This window comes from Rhinatrema bivittatum, chromosome 1, assembly GCF_901001135.1.
Source record: "Rhinatrema bivittatum chromosome 1, aRhiBiv1.1, whole genome shotgun sequence".
In the NCBI taxonomy this organism is placed as follows: Eukaryota; Metazoa; Chordata; class Amphibia; order Gymnophiona; family Rhinatrematidae; genus Rhinatrema; species Rhinatrema bivittatum.
In genome coordinates this window covers 143,456,805-143,471,004 of record NC_042615.1, presented here as the reverse complement: position 1 = coordinate 143,471,004, position 14,200 = coordinate 143,456,805, and the positions used below count along the sequence as shown (strand labels likewise).

Below are 14,200 nucleotides of genomic sequence, written 5' to 3'. Positions count from 1 at the left end.
CACCCAGCACTGGTTCATGTGAATCACATCAGACTGGCTTCAGTTCAAGCCCTGCTCCCTGAGCTTGGGTGAATCACCTCTCCGGCATGTCCAAGCCATGCTGACCCCGTCAGACGGGAGGCTTGAACTTCACTCTCCTACATTCCCGTGCTCTGTGCTGACCGTCTTTTCCAAATGACAAGGAGCTCACGCACAGAAGCAATATCTCCTCCCTGTGACAAAATTCAGATCTGCTCTGAATAGGAAGGAGCACAGCCCTTACCTAGAATAAGGGTAAAGAGACCTTAAAGTATATTTTTGCAAATAGTTGTGTTTCAGAAGTGAGTGTAATTCCTCTTAAATTAACTGAGAACCTGGGACTGGAGAGGAGAAGGTGAGAGGAGAGACCGGTGCTTTCCAGGAGAGCCTATCAGCGTGTGCCTCCGACGGAGCTGCAGCCGGGGAGTGTCTGAACGTCCTGACGTCATCAGGGTGAAATGCTGTGAGGGCCTATAAAATCGGCCTTACTGCGGCGCGGCACAGCCACCGGTGCATTGCCAAAGCGGCGCGTGCCAAAAGGGCGCAAGGCTTTGCCTCACTTTGCCCCACATTTTCCATCGCGAACGGACTTAGAGGACTTCCACTCTCCTTAAGTAAGTGACCACCTTTCCCCTTTATTTTTCTTTGTGAAACCTATAATAAGCCTATGGGGAAGAAGAGGAAGGGTACTGTAAGAGTATACCCACCAAACCCTGCAATACCACCTCGCCCAATGTCCCAACAGACTATAATAGGTTTTCTGCAACCTGCGGATGCCAGTACTCCAATTGGGGAAAATACAATAAGTAGGGGGGTTTCTTTACCCTCTACTTCAGGGAATTCTATCTCCCTCAGCCCCTCAGCCCGCACACCACCTATCCTGGAATCTGTTTTGCATGCAGGATTAGAAGAAGGAAACCACAGGCAGAAGGAAAGTGCCCCGCTAGCTTCACTTGTGGTGGGGGATCCTGCTGGGTTGAGACCCCAGGCAATGATTGACGTAAACTCTATGGGAAATATTTCTTCAGAAATTATTTCAAGACTGCCTGAGACTCCAAGACAGATAACCATGGAAACACTTTGGACAGCAATTAAAAGTCTAGAGATATCTCTTGGTTTAAAAATTGAAGCCATCTCAAAGGATGTAAAAATCCTTCAGCCCATGGTTCTAGAGCATGACACAATAATTAAGAGTAATAATGAATTTATTGCAAAGTTGGAAAAACAATATGAAAATTTGGCAAAAAGTAATATGGCTTTGATTAAAGGTTTATAAGTAAATGATCGCAGGTTAGAATCCTTGGAAAATAATTCCAAGAGTTTAAATTTAAGAGTATTGAATTTCTTTAAATCTTTAACTATATCTCCTATTGAAATGATTAACAAATTCTATATAGAGGTATTAAAGGTATCGCAAGAAGCTATCTCTCCAGTAACTAAGGCATTTTATATTGCTTCAAGATTGGCAGAAAATCAAGATAGATCTCTCTTGCAACCCAATCTTCTAGAGAATTTAACTGAATTTTTGCAAGAATCGCAAATAGAAATTGTGGGGAAAGCAACTTTGATAATTGTGTTTGCCTTAGAACATGATAAGATATGGACCATGAAAATGTTTTTTCGTTCTATAGAAAAAATGTTCTATGGTCAGAAATTGGCCCTATTTCTAGACTTATCAAAAAATACGCAATTGAGAAGGAAGAAATTCCTACACTTGAAACAACGAGTGTTAAATATTGGAGCTACTTTCCAATTGCAATTTCCTTGTAAATGCTTAATAAGAACAGGTACTATAAAGTATCTGTTCTTTGACTCGGATCAATTAGAGCGATTCTTACAGAACAGAGAGGTTCCTTCAATTATTTCTTCTTAATAGTCCGAGGGTTATGAGCATAAGAAAATCAAGCGGACAGATAGAAATTAACTGGTAATTTCCTATTGTATATTCTAATATAACAGTCCCCAGTTGAGGTCTTATTTGAACTGATTTTTCCTATGTTTGTATGTTTCAGTTAATTTATGTTGAGATGGAGAAAATATGTTCAATATTGCATGAATGTCAAATTTTTGTTTGGCTAAAGATTTGAAAATTGAAAATAAAGAATTAAAAAAAAAAAATTATCTGCGAACCAAGAAAGCGGCTGGTTGGATCTTAGTCCCCCTTTTCTTTTTATTATGCCTCTGGTCACTTGTTGAATACCATAAGAAAAGAATTAAATTGATGGCCAAAGATATTGATAAACAGGAGAGGAAGGGAGACGGGACCTGTTGGTCATTATTTCCAGGTTTATTTAAAAGTATGGTTTTCGGACAGGTAAATGTTGTTTAAGATGAAAACACCCTGACCGTGCTTCATGGTTACCACAGTAGAAGCTGTCCCCTTTATTTGCAGCAAGTCTGAATTTTGCCCGGGAATAGGATTTTGCCAGGCCAGGAAATACAATTATTCCAGCTTAGTTACTGCCCACCATAAAAATTGTTGGAAATTAAAATAAAAAAAGTTTAGGAATTCTTATCCTAATCTGTTGCTTGCTTATTTTCTGTTTAGATTTGGATCCTACAGAGCTGGGCACAACTATGAGCACATCCATCATTTTCACATGAATACGCCCAAATATTTCATACGGGGAGAGGAATGAATGGAGAAAAATACTGAGTACGTTGGCGGAACCAGATGAAAAATGTGCTGTTATTTTTTTGGGGGGGGGGTGGCTGAGGGGTGCAAATATTGTATCAAAATAAACAATTGCAGTGCCCACTCAAATTGTCCTCAAGTTCACGCATTGTCACTGTATCCAGAAACTCCTAGCGGACCCCCAAGAAAGCTCTGGTGAAGCGTCACGCAGATGGACTTTGTTTACTTGTCATTGTGTATGCCAGATCTTCTGCCTTTTTTGTCCTGATTTATGACTCTGTAGATAGAATAAAAAGGCCTGACATTTTGAAGAATTTGGATGCGAGCTTCATATATATATTTTTCTAACAATTTGTAACTGTTGGTGCCTGGCAGGCAGTCCCCCTTATTTATATTTATTTTTCATCCTGAGCGCTGGTTGGATATTTCAAAAGCAAGACAAAACAGGCTTACACAGGTGGCTGCAATTGGCTGTTATAACATGGTGGTACTGTCATTTGACTGCAACAGAGAAATGGAGGGGAATAATGCCATGTTTGATGAAATGGTTTCTTTACAGGTTATGATACCTTTTATTGGACAAAAACGGAGCAAAAGCTACTTATAAGGGACCAATGGAACTTACTCCACAAAGGATCCCGCAGAGCACTAGTGCACTCATGCAGAGCGAGGGCAAGAAGAATAACGTTGGGAGTTCCATGGAATAGCGGCAGGAATACTCCTGCGAGGCTGTCAGGAGAGTTCACAGCACATAGAAATAACAGTCCACACAAAAAAGCTATGCTCCAAACAGGAAAAACATTTGCTGGGAAAAACTGCCATCCTTAAGCGGTACAAAACCCTACATTCAGAAATTACAATAGGCAGCAAACAGCTTACAGTTCTTTCCAAAAAAATATCCTGTTGCAAGTAAAACTCTTATACTCCTTTAAATGTCCAACAAATCCAATGCATCCACACTTTCTCCTAATGAATGTATTTATATTCTGCTTTTTGGCACTTCACAGTTGATCACATTCAGGTACTGTAGGTATTTCCCTATCCTCAGAGGGCTTACAATCTAAGGCAGTGGAGGACAAAATAACTTGCCAAAGGTCTTAGGGAATGCTAATGGAATTTGAACCCTGATTTCCCTGGTTTGTAGCCTGCTGCTGTAACCACTAGGCTACTCCTCCACTCTGCTTAGCCCCTCTGAGCCTCAAAGGGAAAGTGTAATGTCCTTCTTGAACTCCTCAAATGTACCCACAAACAGCACGATGGCCCCAAGAAACGTCTTCCCACTTTCTTCTTTGAAGGTAGGCCTGAGAACTCCAAGAGACTGTAAGTAATGGTCTTGCTTTTGTTTTTCTTTTCTACTTTAGTGTATTTTGGGACAATATTCTTGGAAAGATTTCAAACAGTTTTACTGTATTTTCATGGGACTTTAACAATAAACTTATTTTGGAGTGAAGTCACTGTGTGTGGCCATCTGGCACCCATTGCACCTTGGAGACAGGAGACAGTCTCCCTTCCTCTCAAACTCCAAATATCAAGCTCTCCAGAGTATTCTGTTGGGTCACTATATTAATCCCAGGATTGTACCATAGAGACCAATCACAATTACTCTCTTCCAGCTTCAGTATGTCTTCTGGTGGAAGAAGCACAGGACCTGAAAAGAGTACCCCTTACAGGTTTAATGTCATCCCATGCAATCCCTTCTTGCTCTCACACACATGCCTTCTTTCAATCCTCTTGTTCCCCAGTTCTCTTGTACCCCCTTAACCAATCCTGTTCTCACCCTGCAGTTCCTCAACACCCCCTGAAGCAATCCCACCTTTATCTCCCAGTTCTTCTCAACCCCTCCCCCAGTCTCTTATCCTCCAGCCCCTGGATACCCAACTCAGATCATCCTGATCTTAACCCCCAGGTCTTCCTCACATCTCAGCTGCATCTAGTCCCTCCTCCTCTAGCAATCCCCTTCCCTAGTTATCCTCTATCCTTTCTATTGAATAGACTGGCCTGGCAAGAAGAGAGAGGGCTATGTTCTCCTCTGCTACCTCCCAGGACCTAACTTGTGCTTTGAAGCACAGGGGACAATGTATTGCCATGTAGTTCAAAGTGCCAGTCAGGCTCTAAATGGTAGAGGAGTATGCAGCCCAATGCCCCACCACTCTCCTCCTCCAGAGGAGGGGCTTCTGTTGATAGTGGGCTTCAGTCTTCAGCTTAGTGGGATGGGTATACCTGGGAACTCTCTGGCTTTCACTTGGAGACAATTTGTATCAAATAGAAACACATAAATGATGGCAGAAAAGGACCAGTGGTCCATCCAGTCTGCCCAGCAAGCTTCCCATGGAAGTATCTGTCGCACTGTGCAGGTTATCCCCTTGTATCAGTCAGTGCTGGTTGACATGCATTGCTTATGGATTTGGCCCTAGAAGCAGTCCTGTGTTTTTTTCCTTAATGTCACACCTCACTACTCCAAACTGTAAAAAAGTCATGGCTCGTGTTGATTGTTTCTCAAACCAAATTCCTCTTTCCCTCCACCCATCCCCCTCCTTTGAAACAGACAGCGATATTTCAGTTGCATGAAAAGCATCAAGGCTTATTGGTTAAGGGCAGTAATCCCATGCCTTCTGTTAAGCATAGTAACTGCTGCTCTGTGCAGGTTATTCCCATGCTTATCAGTTCTCCAGACCCTAAGGTACCTCATAGGTTACTATATAAATCCAATTACCCTTTCCCCCTGCTGTTGAAGAAGAGAACCATGTTGGAGTTGCATCAAAAGTATCAAGGGTGTTTGGATAAGGGTAGTAACTGCTGCACCAACAAGTTACCCCCATGCATGCTTTCTTCATTTCCTTTAGGAATTGGTCATAGAAGCAGTCCTGTGCTTTTTCTCTTATGTCTCCGCATCAGTATTCCAGACCATGAAAGTCAGGACCCTTGGTTGTCATCTGAATACTGTTCCATTTTTCCCATGCTATCTAAGCGGGGAGCAATGTTGAGGTTTCATTAAAAGCATCAAAGCATATTGGTTAAGGGTAGTAATCTCCATGCCTTCTGCTAGGGGTAGTAACCGCTATACCAGCAAGTTACTCCCCTGCACGCATATGCCATTTCCATCCTCTAGCCTTTAGAGTTCCATAGTGTTTATCCCATGCCCCTTCAAATTCTTTGACTGTTTTTTTCTTCACTACCTCTTCTGGAAGGGCATTCCAGGCCTCCACCACCCTCTCTGTGGGTATCCAGGGAAACATTAGCAATCTCCCGGCATTTCTGTTTACTGCTCCAGTCCATCCCTTTCTGGAAGCCTGCAAGGAACAGGAGTGAAGGGAATGGGAGCAAAAAAGTGCTGGGGTTGGGGAGGGAGGAAGGGGAAGAATTCTGGGGTCATGCCTGGGGGAGGGAGGGGGGAAACTCATATACATTACTGTCTCCCTACTAATAAACAGCAATCTCAGAGTGAGAACTCAAAAGTTCCCAGGTATGGGGAAGGGTTTTGCCAGGTCACCCAGGTCTACCTCCTCCATCCAAGCCTCAGACTATCTCAAAGGCAAAGTCTGATGCTTTCAGGCCCTGACTGGGGGGTGGGGACTCTGCCTCCTCCTATTAGCTGTCAGAGTATGTATGCTGCAGGGAGATATCCCATGTTTTACCAGTGAAAGCATCAAATATGAATCATAATAGCCAAAGAAGTATGCAATCAAAAACTGACAGGCTCCAAAAACACTGTCTCAGTGGAAAAACAAGAGACCTTGCCTTGATGAGAACTTTACACTGAAGGATACTTTATCTAGATATGCCTGTTTGTAAATCCTATGTAACTAGGACTAAGACAGAAGGACAATACAGCAGCTAAGCCCCTAAGCAGGAGTCATGGATCGGCCAACAGAGTCCAGAGGTCAGAAAGACCCCCACCCTTGGAAGAAGGGGGGGCAGTCTAAGACAGAGAAAAACACTGACTCTGCCAGTACTCCCCCGGAAGAAATGGGGAGGGGGAAAAGACCTGAAATGCAGCAAAGATTCTCCACCTACTACGTGATTATGCATGAGCTTATACATATTTATCAGCTAGAAAGTATAAGATGGGAGCAAATAAGGAGGAGGGAGCAACCCTGGGAGCAAGATCCTGAAAGAGCAAACCCTGAGAGCGACTCTGAAACCAGAGAAGGAACCCCTGAAAGAAAAGGAACTAGAAGAGCAAAAAGGAACCCTAAGCAGACCAGCACCCCCTGCTATCAAGGAGGGAGAAGACTATGTGTGGCCAGGAGACTGGGGAGAGGAGACCGGAGAGAGGAGATGCCCTGCTCAGTTGCAGAGAGTGACATAGAGTCTGAGATGATGAGGGGCGAGAGCAAGCCCCAGACAGCCCGGCAAGTATCGGAGCCAGAAGCAAGTCTCCTTCCCAGATTGCTGCCAGCTCTGCCAGTGTTACAAACGTGCCCTGTGGGTCCTGGGGAGGGCACAGAGGTGTGATCACCTGCTCCTGGTGGACAGTGAGCCCTTGGCCCACAGAGTGACTCGCCGAGTGAGTACAGGCACGGGCGAAGCAGGAACACAGGAACTGGAACAAGGCAGGGTCAGCCCCCCGCTGAACCAACATGCACCAGTGAGACCCAGCAACCAAATGCTGGTCTCAGGAGTAGCTCTCCAGCCACTCGGTAGCCCTTCCGGACCCGCTGCTTGGAAGCAACGAGTGCGTGAGGTCAAACGGAGGCAGAGGGCTAGAAATGAAGAGACAAGGAACTGGAACAGGAGACTCTGGACATTTAGGAGACACGGAAAGAGTCAGTGTACTTAGAGGATTTGGACTGAGTACTCAGACTCAGACTTGAAGACTCAGGATACTTGGAAGACACTAAGAAGGGTCAGAGTGCTTGAATGAGAAGAGGGCTCCTGGAACTAGGACGAGATGATACTCTAGGAACTTGGATGAGATGAGACTCTTGGGACTTGGAAGAGACGAGACTCTTGGGAACTTGGATGAGAAGAAACTCTTGGGAACTTGGACGAGAGTCTTGGGAACTTGGATGAGACGAGAGTCTTGGGACTTGGGAGAGACGAGAGTCTTGGGACATGGGAGAGGCGAGACTCTTGGGACTTGGATTACACTGTCCCTCAGGGCACCCTACACAGCCCACTGTGGACTGGTCACAGACCACCCTGTCCCACTGCGTGCCCTACACAAACTGAGAGGCTGGTCGCAGACCACGCGCCAGAGCAGAACATGCATGGGACGAAGAGGGGATCCGGACAGCACTTGAAGAAGGATCCAGCCAGAAGGGGACTTCAGTCACCGGAGATGGACACCGAATGAGATGGACTTATTCCCAGGAAGATTGGCTGGAGATGAAGTCCGGTGAACGGCAAGGCTGCTCACGGATTCATCAGGAACTGGACTGGAACGAGGGACAACGGGTACACAGGAGACTGGTACCTCTGGACACGAGGACATCTAGGCCATCTAGGACATCTGGATATGGACAAGGAACACCAGGGCTTCTGGAAGAAGAACCCAAGGACTGGAACATACCACGAAGAAGGTCCGATGAGGGACGAGACCCAGAACATCAGACGGAGAACATCAGGAACATGGAATATGAAGCCATCTGGACAGGAGCAGACCATGGAGGACCTTGATCAGAGAAGAGGAGACATGGACAACCATGGTATCCGATTCGAAGGTCCCGAGGAACTGAAGCAGGGCCTTTATATAGGGCTGAAGCAGGAAACAGGATGCTGATGGCTTCCGGTGGGGCCGCGGGCTTTTCCCACCGCTGGCCCTTTAAATTTTGAAAGGAGGCGTGGCCGCGTGACTAGAGGAAGGCCCAGGGAAGGCTCTGTTGTTGGCGACATCCCAGCCACAGTGGAGGAGCAAGGCTGGATGTGGCGCTATGCTGTATGAAGGACAGTCGGTGGCAGCAGCTTCCCTTGCCGCAAAGGTGGAGGCTTCCTGGGGATGGCACAAGGCTGCGAAGACGCGGTCCGGGAGTGACCTCCTGCACGCGGGCCGTATTGCCAATATTCTAAATGGCGCCGGCGCTACTTTTGCCCTCACTATGTCGACATAGAGAGGGCAAAAGTAGCACCGGCCGTATTGCCAATATTCAAAATGGCGCCGGCGCTACTTTTGCCCTCACTATGTCGACATAATGAGGGCAAAAGTAGCGCCGGCGCCATTTTGAATATTGGCAATACGGCCCGCGTGCAGGAGGTCACTCCCGGACCCCCGCTGGACTTTTGGCAAGTCTTGTGGGGGCCAGGAGGCCCCCCCCCAAGCTGGCCAAAAGTCCCTGGGGGTCCAGCGGGGGTCCGGGAGCAATCTCCTGCACTTGTGACGTTGGGTGACAGGAACCAAAATGGCGCCGGCGCTACCTTTGCCCTGTCATATGGTAAGGGCAAAGGGCCACCGGCGCCATTTCTTTTAACGCAGCCGTGGCCCGAGAGCGGGAGATCGTGCCGGGACCCCCCCCACTGGACCCCAGGTAATTTAAAACATTTTGGGGGGCTTCGGGAGGGAGGAGGATTTATTTTAAAGGGTCGGGGTGGGTTTTAGGGTGCCGGTTTTCACGCCCTCCCCCGATTTACGATTTTTTACGATTTAAAAAAAACAAAAACCATGACGATCAGATTTCCCTCCCCCCCAGCCAAAATTGATCGTTAAGATGATCGATCACCCGATTCACATCCCTAATAGCTACTGTCATGTACAGCTGTTTCTCTGAAGCAGAGCATGCAGGCAACAGAGTATCCCTGTACAGCTCAAGAAATGCCCCTGACCCCACACCTCCCTAAGGATTGGTGGGAGTGGAAAGAGAAGGCATAGCGCAGAGCCACAGACAGCCTTCTTCTGGGAGAGATTAACAGAACCATGGGAAAAGCTTAAGGCATGGGACAAAGTAGAAGTGTTAGCTTCTAAATACAGCCGTAGTCTCTCGCCAGTAGAAAGGCAAGAGACGCACACATCTGCCCCCCTCTATACAGCTTGGGATGGGGAGAGGGAGTTGCCTCTCCCATCCTCCCAGCCGACACTAGGGAACTTCAAACCTTACTAAACAAATAAAGCTCCATCGCACATTACTCACCCCATTTAGAGAAAATTCTGGCTCAGATATTTTGCAGCATTTAACAAGTTTGCATGAAATCTTTAAGGTAGAAGATGCCCATTCTGAAAAAGACCAGGTGGCCCCCATGCCCATGGATTTTCAGTGAAGAAGCTAGACAATACATAGCATCCCCACTGAGGTAAAAGAGTCCTTAGACACATTTGAGTTTGCCCTCAAAGAGCACTTTGGGACTTATGCTAACAGTGTTTGGCATGGCAGGCTGCCTACAATCTAAGATGTGGCCCTGAAGAAAGTCCCCAAACTTTAGGGTACTGCTTAAAGCAGGCTTTCTTTTATGGAGAGCCCTGTGCCACCGAAGCAGACAAGGTTGTTCTCCAAAACCTCTTTTTGAGGCTCTTCCCCCTACTCTGCAAACTCCATTATATCTCCACAAGAAGGCGCCCTTAAGTTTCCTTGTAGAGGAAGCAGAAAAGCTATATGCCATTTATCATAAGGTAAAGTCTGCCCCTAAGAAGCAAAAGACAGATTAGAAGAAGGAGAGGAACCAAGTGTCTACCATGAGTCAGAGTCCAGAGATACACTTTGAAACTAATCCCCTATCTTTTTATCCTAAGTCTGACAGGCCCTGGACGCCTCCTCCCCAGGAGCAATCTGATGGCACAGCAACTAACCCAGAAAAGGGTGCAGAAGATTCGCAGCCACCCAAAATAAATAACATCTGAGGGCAGCGGCAAAAATATAACCAAAGATCTCCCATGGAGAATCAGCTGGCTGAGCTGACAGCCGTCATTGACCAAACCCACAGTGTGCCTGCTCCACCAGAAAAAATTCCCCAGAAAAAAAGTCTGAGGAATCTAAGAATGGCACCAGGCCTAGCACACCAAATGAGGGCCCTAGTACCTCTGGGTCCTCTCCTAGCCATCAGTCACTAACTGATCCTGTTTCCCTCCACAGATCTCTGCCATATGTGCCCAGGAGCCTTCCCTGTTCAAACCCAGTGTTATGCTCAGGCTTGTGAACCCTTGGGCTGATGGGAGGATGGTGTACCTTAGGAGGAAGATCTGTAGGTTCTCCCGTCAGGTGGCGAGGCAAAACAGAAGATGCGACAGCTGACCCTCGGCACTGGAGACTGAGGCGACTGTGGAAGCAGACGAAGAGTCGTGACGTCAAGGAGAAGAACGGAGTCTTCGCCACTGGAAGTCCGTGGTCCCCCCGGGAGGAGCCCGTAGGGACCCGGGCCACTGGGACTTAGGTGGGCCCTTGAAGACGATGGTCCAGAAGAAGTCCGAGGTCACGTGCCAGAGGGTCGTCGCTTACTAGTCCGAGGTCGTATACCAAGGGATCGCCACTTGCCAGTCCGAAGTCACACACCAGGAATCACCGCTTGCCAGTCCGAAGTCACACACCAGGAATCACCGCTAGCCGATCTGAAGTCAGGAACCAGGAACAAGATGAGACAGGAACCAGGAACAAGGATCCAAAGCACAGAAGACTCACCGAAGCAAGCAGACTTAACAGCGCTACAAGAGACGTTGCCAAGTCACGGAATGAGCAGAGGAAGCCTCCTTTTATACTTCCTCTGCTCTGGATCATTGGCAGCAGCTGTGGGTAATTAAAGGGCTTAGGTCCCTTTAATTCTGGTGAGGAGGCGCGGCCTCGTGCCTAAGATGGCGGCGGCCATCTTGAATTCTCGACCCACGGGGGAAGCTACCCGACGCCGCGAAGAGGGAGCAGGGACGGCTCCCAAGCTCGGGGACCCCCGTGGATGCCCACGCAGGCGTGCAGAGGCCCAGTCCAGCACTGGCGATTCCCCCGACGCTGCTGCGGTGGCCTGCCAGGCCAGTCAGGTAGGGGGACGCGGTCACAGACGGCCGCGACCGCGGAACACAACACCCAGAGATGCCCATACCTCTACAATACCAGGTGACATTCAGCCGCAGGAGTCTTGCACTCCTTCTAGATATGGGCTCTGTCAGGAAGCATATTTTAGGGAAATTGAAGCCTCAGGGACTCCGCTACATGATCCCCATCAGAATACAAAAGGTTTTCAGTTGTAAGGGACTCCTAGATACAGGTTTGAAGGTTACCCTAATCACACAGAGCTTATTTGACAAGCTCTCTGCTTCCTTAGAGAGTAGGTCCACTTCAAGAGTAGTCCCATGTGAAGTGGACTTAGGGGCATATAGAGGAATGTCTGTGGAGGTCAGAGGTAAGGCATGGCTCACCCTTCAGATAGGGAAGATGAAAGTGAAGCACCCAGTTCTGATCACAAGACTCCTGGTGAGGAATTCCTAATTGGGTATGAGCTCCTCATGAGATTGTCCCCCACCCTTGATTATGTAAATGAAGTCATGTGGACTCAGGTCAGGTACCATCTCCCGTATGGAAGAGTGGCTCAAAGGGGGAAGGAGACCCATAGTTCCTGCTCAGTAGAGCAGGAGATCATTCTCAGAATAAATTTCCAGAGATCAGCAGATCCCTCCCTACTAGTACTTCGGTATAGACAGGCCAAAGAAGGGGGAGATAATAATGACAAAGTTATCCTCTTGAAAAAGGAGACCATACTCAGCATTGTCCTAAAAACTGATTGAATGGAGATTTGCCTCAACCAAAACCCACCTTCAACTGACCAGAGCCAAGGGTACTCAGGAGCTCAGGCGGTAAGTCTCCCTGTAACCAAAAACCTGTTGCGAGTGCGGAGGCATGGTCGCTTTCTCAAAAGAGAATGTGAACCCTTGGATCATGGTGCAGCTCAGAGAGGAGCCCCAGGACACACCGTGAGAGGTGAGGGAGTACAAGCACAGGAAGAGCAGGAGCGAGGCTGGACTAAAGACAAGGTAAGAAACGTCTAGAACAGGAACAATGCAGGCTCAGTCCTCCACTGGATCTACATACACCAATGAGACCCAGCAACAAAATGCTGGCCTCAGAAGTAGCCCTACGGACACTTGATAGCCCTTCCGGACCCACCACTTGGGAACGATGAGTGCGTGAGGCCAGACGGAGGTTAAGGGCAGGAACTAGAAGATTCAGACGTAGACTCAGGATACTCAGAAGACTCAGACGTAGACTCAGGATACTTGGAGGACTCAGACAAGGTTTCAGGTTACTCAGAAGACTCAGACAAGGTTTCAGGTTACTTGGAGGTCTCAGGTAAGGATTCAGGAGAAAGTGCTGGGTGAGTGTTGCATTGCAGTGCGCCCTACACAGCCACCCATGGCTGGTCGCAGACCACACAGAATGTGAAGCAGACTCCAGACGAAGCCGTGGAACTTGAAGCCAGGACATGAAGAAGATTCAGGAGAGGCCTGCACCAAGGCATGCCCTACACAGCTGCTGGTGGCTGGTTGCGGACCAAGCTGAAGCGGAGCAGGTTCTTGCAGAGTCTTGGGCATGAACGGAAGCAGGCACAAGGAACTCCGAAAACCGGGACAGGATTCTAGACTCAGGATTCAGAAGCTTGGCATTAAAAACAGGAGCCTTCCGGAGGCTTGTGCTGCAGACGAGAAGAAAGGCCTTGTGCCACGAGGCGCCCTACATAGCCCCCCATGGGCTGGTTGCAGACCATGATGGTGGAACGCCAGGAAAGGTGAACAAAGGAACCTGGGAACTGGGCAAAGAGCTGGAGATGAGGATGACAGAGTCAGGACAGGAACATTGGACATCAGGGACATCAGGGCATCTGAAACATCAGGTTATCTGGAACATCAGGTTTTCTGGAACATCAGGACCACTGGACGAGGAACATCAGGACCACTGGACGTCAGGACATCTGGAACAACAGGAACAAGGAACAAGCGATGGAGCTCCGACGAGGGACGAGACCAGGAACATCCAGACGAAGAAGACCAGGAACATGAAGAACATGGAATGAAGAGCCATCAAGATACAGGAAGACCAGGGAGAACCTGGACCAGAAGGAAAACCACAGACTACTGTGAAGACCAGATCTGAAGGCCCTGAGGAACTGAAGCAGAGCCCTTTTATAGGGCTAATCTAGGCAAGGGTGGATGACATCCTCAATGAGGGCCACGGGGCTTTTCCCACTGCTGGCCCTTTAAAAGTACTGAAGAGGCCCGCACCTAAGAAGAGTCCAGGAGGCAGACTGCAACAGCGGCGTCCCAGCCGCGTGGAAGAGGAAGCAAGCAGCAGCATCTGCGGTGGCACCCCTTGCCGTGAAGAGAAGATCCCAGCAGTAGCTCGGAGCCGCAAAGAAGAGCGGTGACATTGGCAGCATCAGGGCCGTGGAGCGGCAGAGTCCTGGCAGCGGCACTAGGACCGCAGAGGCACTGGCTGAGGAGCAGGGCCTCTGGCATCAGCGATAGGCGGAGGGAATGGTGGTGGTGGCGGCCTGCCGCGGAAGGTGAGGGACTGCTTGTGGCTAGGCCCGCAAGCAGGTTCCTAACAAAGCCACATACATGGTACACCCCAGGAAGCTGTCCGACATACACTGGAGTGGAAATGACATTTCAGTATATGTCCAGCTAGCAGACCCACAAAA

The 14,200-nt window shown here is 48.3% G+C and overlaps 1 protein-coding gene across 3 annotated transcripts in view; it reads left to right on the top strand.

Annotated features, from left to right (window-relative positions):
* CWH43 (cell wall biogenesis 43 C-terminal homolog) overlaps nt 1-2,967 on the top strand; it is a 158,289-nt gene extending 155,322 nt beyond the window's left edge. For all 3 annotated transcript variants that reach the window (XM_029587890.1, XM_029587881.1, XM_029587899.1), the window contains one exon: nt 2,567-2,967. In XM_029587890.1, coding sequence (XP_029443750.1) covers nt 2,567-2,657 — 91 coding nt within the window. In that variant the 3' untranslated portion in view covers nt 2,658-2,967. The remainder of the gene's footprint in view (nt 1-2,566) is intronic.
* Nucleotides 2,968-14,200: the final 11,233 nt, after the last annotated feature.